Source organism: Populus trichocarpa, chromosome 2 (assembly GCF_000002775.5).
Source record: "Populus trichocarpa isolate Nisqually-1 chromosome 2, P.trichocarpa_v4.1, whole genome shotgun sequence".
Taxonomy (NCBI): domain Eukaryota; kingdom Viridiplantae; phylum Streptophyta; class Magnoliopsida; order Malpighiales; family Salicaceae; genus Populus; species Populus trichocarpa.
In genome coordinates, this window is record NC_037286.2 from 12458033 (window position 1) to 12464963 (window position 6931).

At 29.8% G+C, this 6931-nt stretch overlaps 1 protein-coding gene across 1 annotated transcript; it reads right to left on the reverse strand.

Moving 5' to 3' along the window:
• Positions 1-63: 63 nt before the first annotated feature.
• LOC7497219 (uncharacterized) lies at positions 64-2172 on the reverse strand. The gene is made up of 5 exons (XM_002302566.4): positions 1692-2172; positions 915-1069; positions 651-717; positions 502-553; positions 64-416 (listed from the first exon to the last, which is right to left on the reverse strand). The coding sequence occupies exons 1-5, from the start codon at positions 2056-2058 to the stop codon at positions 320-322; spliced, it is 738 nt and encodes a 245-aa protein (XP_002302602.4). The 5' UTR covers positions 2059-2172; the 3' UTR covers positions 64-319.
• Positions 2173-6931: the final 4759 nt, after the last annotated feature.

Consider the following 6931-nt stretch of genomic DNA (forward strand, 5'->3'; position numbering starts at 1 on the left):
AACATATTAAAACAATGCATAACATAGCTAAAGATTAGTAATTTTGAGACAAAAAAGAAGCTCTGACCATAACCACTTGATCTTTTCCTTTGATTCTCATTGAGTTGTTATTACATGTAACTTGTAACTATGTACATGGCTGGACTCTAAAAAAAGTACAAGTCATAACAACCTTTATTTTTCTTGCTAGGATTCTCCATCATGCACAGCGATCCCTGCTCATTCCACCCCCAACAATGCATGATCTGGGACACCATAATTATTAATCCATCTCCTGGAAACCCATATCAGTCACGAGGTCCAGTCATGCATTAATTCTTCAAGCACTTGTTTTTCTACCACCCCAAAAACCTTGGCTGGGCTTCAGAAGCTGCTTTAGCAGTGCCATTTTGGGAACATTCCAATGCTCCACATGCCTGAAAATATTTCGAAAGCTAAACCAATTGGAACAGTGCATTACAAAGTTATGGAGTACCATGTTTCGTTTCTGTTACCAGTTACCTGCATACTCTTCCAGATTGTTCGTCAAAGTAGTATTCTGTGTATCCAGTAGCTGCAACATATTACATAGAGAACTAATTAATTAACCTCCAATGAGGTAATCAGCATGTAGATATATACAATCTTGGCACGTAGAGCACGAAACATACCAGAAAGAATGGGCTTCCAAGGAAATGACATGACACAACTGAACCGCCAGTGTCCAATTCCCTTGTCCTGTATCAAAGTCAACTAGAATAAGAGTTCTGAAAGAATCCCTATTAAAATAAGATAAAATCATAGAAACACCCATGACATTAGTTGATCTTGAGCAGGCAGTTTCCATTAATCATAAAACCCAGACTGGCACGTGTTATAGAAAGAAATCAGAGCAACTGGATCATATTTGAATGTAGATTCCATGAGATGATTACCTCAAAGTCTTCCCACTTCGTAAGTTTCATATTTGACTTCTCTATAAGCAATCCAAAATTTGTACAGTTCCGTTTGAAACGTTGAAGTCCTTTAAAGGAACCAGCTGGATCGGCAAATTCACAATTCTCTTCATATGCCTCAAGCGTAAGGCTCCCTGATCATTAAAAAGATGGACCATGAAGTTCAACTATCACAAATGGACCGAGCAATATGTCTCATTATCAAGGACTAGACATATGTAGACGGATTAAGCTTAAACACAACACACGTGGAGAATAACTTCGCAAAACTCGTTTATTTGGTCAGTGTGTCCATGACCATGGCAAGATTCTTCTCTCTTCTCTTTGTTCTCTCTCTTTCTCTAAAGCTTGAGCCTCAGTTTTGGTGCTAGAAACCAAGAAGGGAAAGAGCAGGGTGACTTATTGAACATATTCGATGACATTTCAGGACATGGACGGTTACCATTTTCTTTCATACATGCAAATGTTTCAAGTGGTTATGTTTGGGGCTATAACTAGAATTTGAAGTTTGACTGAGCTGACTTTGATCCTACAACAGGGATTCCTAAGCTATTTGTATATACCAGTTAGTCTGAATGTAGCTACAACAGATTTTGAAACCAACAAATCCTCCGTGTAAATCACATGGTAAGCATAGATCCGTTTTCGTTATCTCGAGATGGATGTCGAAGCTTTCTCGTCAGGGAACAACTTGAATAAAAACTAAGCCAAAGGATAGAGAGAGAGAGATAGATCGAAAAGTAAATTTCAAGAAACCTGTGACAAAATACGATTTTTGGAAGTCCTCTTTGATGGTCTCCATTACAACAGCACGATCAATGACACCCGAAACATCTTTGCCAAGTTTGATATCCTTTTCAGAAGCTTCAGTGCTACTATTGGAAGGTGAACGGAAAAATGAAGCGGCAATTCCTAGAAGCTCGGAGCTATACCAAGCTACCTTGAGCAGTGCATTTTCTGGTTCGGATTCTTGTTTAGAGGACGAAGAATTGCTTGATGGGCGTTTTCCATTGCATCGAATTCTGTTGAGTTTGCCATTGTAATTTGGTGAAAAAATGATGCTGTGGTGGTGGTGGGATTTTAGACGGGGAGTGATGGAAGCAAAGGAGAGGGAGGTTGTCATTTAGAGAGAGACGGGAGGGATGCTCGAGAGAAATTGAACTTCCACGGTTCCTTTGAAATATCTAAAGCCTTCGACAAATGGTGGCCACGGGAAAACAGATGAGTGCTTGAAATTTTGTTTGACGACAAACTGTTAAAACGTAAAAGCTATCCGTTTATCTCAGCCAAGCCACTTTAATTCGATTGCACGAGATCATTGACCGGCATGGCGTTACGAATTTGATTATTATTTTTTTTTAGTAAAAATATATCCATGTTTTTTAATAAAAAAATTATAATTATAAACAAATCAAAATAGATTATGAAAGCTACTTCATAATCAATTTAACGTTAAATAAAAAAAAACCATTAAAGTTATCATGTGTTAACATGCTAAAATCACGATTCATGTCATGAGATCAAAATATATTCTCATATAAAGCACGTTGGAATATGAAGTCCAATTTCTAACTAATTCAGTGTTGAAAGATGAAATAAAAAAATCAGTTAAAAAACAACCCAAGATAACTCGAGTTAATATGTTAAACCTGCAACTTGGATCATAAGACGTAGATGACTTTATAAAAAACAAATAGAAAAAACTACAAAGCTCCATTTCCAACATATTCAATGTTGAGAATTGAAATTGAGAAACAAAAAATAAAATCCACAAAACCAGGATAGTTGCGCAAAATGCAAATAAAAAAAAATTGAAGCTCAATACTAAAATAACCTATTATTGAAAGATAAAATTAATAAAAAGAAAACGATTGAGTTGTTGGAAAGGTGAAATTAAAATAAAAAAAATTAATTGAGTCAATTTACCAAAACTATGACCTGAATCACAAGATCAGGATAACATTATATAAAACAAATTAAAAATAATAATTATGAAGTCCAATTAAAAAATATTAAATTAAAAAAGAATTCAAAAAATAAATAAAGTTAACATGGGTAATGAGATTGGAATAATCTTATAGAAAACAAATAAAAAAATTATAAAGTTTAATTTTCAATCAATCCAATATTAAATAATAATATTAAAAGAAAAAATTACGTTGAGCACCCTAAAGTTTGGTTTTTTTCTTTTTTGTATTTTGCAATCAATTTTTTAAATATTAAACTTTCCATCTTTGGTCATAACCGATTTTCAAAAAAAAAAAAACGAAATGACACTAATGCTCCCGTATATATTAAAGCATTCCACTTAACCATGATCACAAATCTCATTCTTTCTCCTTGTGTTCAGCTTCTCTCCCTTTTGTCTCTCTCTATCTCTATTTGAAATACACAATAAAAAAAACTTGAGCACAAATCGATCTTTGAAAACAAAATTAAAGAAAAATTCACTTTCTTTTAACATTCTCTCCTCTCCTATAAACTCTCCTTCTTGTTGACATCAATTTCTTCAAGAAATTCAATAACAAAAGATATATTCAAATTGTTTTTAACAAACAAATTTTGAAAACTATCAGTGCATTTTATTTTTGTTAAATCATTAGAATATAAGTTTTGTTTTCTTGATTTAACAAAAACTTAATATTATCAGTAGTTAAAAATAAAAAATAAGAATCCTGAAGGTACGACTCCTTATAAAATTTAGATTTTACTTATTTTTTACGTGCAATTGATCATTTTCATGCTCCTGAATACCTTATCTATAGTGGAAAAGCTCCAATATGTACTTATATGAAAAAAAAAACCCAATTAAAAATCAGGGTTATGTGAAAAATTAAAAAAATTAGGATTACTATTCACATAATCCTGATTTTTTAAAATTATTGTTCAATTCACGTGTGATTATTGTAGAGTTAGTGTGTAACCATTCTATAACTTGTACATACCATGCAAGAAATAAAAGGCCAGATGCATTCGCACGTCATAGGAGTTTCGCATGTCATAGGAGTTCATCGTATATTGACAAACATTAGGGCTTTGAATATATATTTTACATAGACATGCTATTCATATGCAAGAAAGTCTTTAATGTAGACTTGCATGACTTTTGCATAAGGGATGATAAATGCAATAAAATATATGATGATGATTTGACCTTAAATGTATTAAATATGCATGTGGGTGAATAGAAAGGTGCATCTATATATTGATGCCAATTTAACTGCCAATCATGTAATGATAGAAACATCGATGCATTATTTAGATGATCTTAAAGATAGCAAACCATCTTGAACCAAAAATTTTGTTACCTATAATCTTGAGATTGAAAAAGTAATATTGTATTTTAATGATTTTAGCCCCGATGAGAATGAAATAGGTTTTGAGACGAGTGTTGATGGTGGCGTTGTTAGATGTTCTAGTAGTGGTTCTAATATGGTTTTAAAATGGGTATTAATAATGATGTTTACGATGATACTAGAGCTTAAATGGATTCTGATGATGGTTATGATGATGATCATATCACAATAGCTCTAGTGGCATTTTATTTTTAACCTTAAGAGGTTTTTTTTAATATTTATTACAAATATAATGGCACACTTATGAATAGATATATATTTTTTTATTGATTTTTTTTTATAGCGTCAACTTATGTGGACGTAAAGTGTTACTCACCATCAAAATGCATGATGAAAAGTGTAATATTTAAAAAATTGTTTGCAAAGTGAAGAAAAAATGATCAAATATTAGGGTGCTTAGTGTAGTTTTATATATAAAAAAATCAATTACCAAAGTAGCAAATAAAATGACTTTAGTCAACTATGGACTATTAAACTCGCAATTTGTGTCAAGAGATCGAGATAAATACATAAAAAATATTGAAAAAAAAATACAATGCTCCATTTTCAATATATTTAATGTTTAAGGTTGGAATGAGAAAAAAAATATCACGAGACTAATATATAACCCAACAAAAAAATAAAATAAAAATTATGAATCACAATTCTTAAAACAATTTAACATTAAATGATGAAATTAAATAAATAAATAAATAAAATTAATTTAGTGAAGGTGAAATTAAAAAAACAACTAAAAAAACAAAATAAGGGTGTGGCTATAGTAATCTAGCCACTCCGTTTAGTGTTTTACTAGCTTTGATACCCGCGCGATGCCGCAGATTATTTTTTTTTATAAAAAATATTTTAAAAAATAAAAATTGAAAAATCTTGGATTTTTCTGCAAAGTTATACCCAAGAATCTTGGGTGGCTGCAACGTCTGACCTAAAAGTAATATTTATAATATTAATAATAAAATTAAACTTACATGACCCAGTAACACCAGACCCAAGAATATTGGATGTGGGTCTGGCTATAAGGTCATGTAATAAAAGTGTGATAATTAAATAGAGTAATTAAAAAAAACAAAGAAAAAAAATCAACAGAAAGAAAAAAACTAATGAAGAAAAAGAAAAAAAAATTGAATTAATTGGGTTAACCCTTTAAACCAGGTTACCCCGTAAAACCTGAGATTTGCGTCATGAAAGTTTGATAACTAAATAGAAAAAAAAATGACGGGTTTACCCTGAATTAACCGGGTTAACCCATCAAACCAAGTTAACCCGTCAAGCCCAGGATACATGTCATGAAAATCTGATAATTAAATAGAAAGAAAATTAACTTTAACAAACTAAACTAAATGAAAAAAATAACTCGTTAAATCAGGTTAACCTATCAAACCCGAGATTCGTATCATGAAAATATGATAATTAAATAAAAAAAAATTTAACATTAACAAAATAAATCAAACAAAAAAAATTCATTAAAAAAAATTAAAAAGAAAAAAGAAAAGAAAAAAACAGTCATATAATATAATACAATATAATAATAATTATAATGAAAAAACGTGGGGAAAGCTAAAGCTAAAGCTAAATTTTCAACCAACTCAATATTAAAAAAAAAAATTTAACAAAGATAATTTAAAAAATAAACATTTGGGGGAAACACTGCAGTCAAACAAAAATCATGCAAGAGAAACACTGTAGTAATCCATAGTATTTTTTTTTTCTTTTTGAAAAAAGCTACAAAGTTAAGTTCTCGACCAACTTAATATATAAAAAAAACCGAGATCTGTGTAATAAAAGTATGATAACTAAATTAAAAAAAAATTCACATTAACAAACTAAATTAAAAAAAAAATTCATTAAAAGAAAAAAAAACACAAAGAAAAAAGCAAAAAAAAAAAAACCCCATAGGCAAAACGAAAAAAAAATAAAAGAAAAAAAAATAAAAAAATCAAGTGTTTCACTGTGTGCACAGCGACACATTATATGTAAAAAATAAAAGAAACAAAAGCGAGGAAAAAAAAAACTGCTATAGTGAAAAACCCACGCGTTAAAAAAAAACATGTAAAAAAAACAAAAACAAAAAAAAGGAAAAACTGCTACAGAAAAACAAAACCAAAAACGAAAAAAAAATGCAACAGAAAAAAAAACGAAAAAAAAATTGCAAAAAAAAAATGAAAAAAATAAAATAAAATAAACATTTGGGGGAAACATTGCAACCAAACAAAAATCATGCAAGTGAAAGACTGTAGTAATCCATAATATTTTTTTTTTCTTTTTGAAAAAAGCTACAAAGTTAAGTTTTCAACCAGCTTAATATAGAAAAAAAACTGAGATTCGTGTAATGAAAATATGATAACTAAATTAAATTTTTTTTTACATTAACAAACTAAATTAAACAAAAAAAAATTCATTGAAAGAAAAAAAAACGCAAAAAAAGGCAAAAAAAAAACTCATAGGGAAAACGAAAAAAAAGAAAAAACAACAAAAAAATCAAGTGTTTCACTGTGTGCACAGCGATACATTATATATAAAAAAACAAAAGAAACAAAAGTGAGGAAAAAAAAAACTGCTACAATGAAAAACCTATGCGTTAAAAAAAAATGTAAAAAAAACAAAAAGAAAAAAACTGCTATAGAAAAACAAAACCAAAAACGA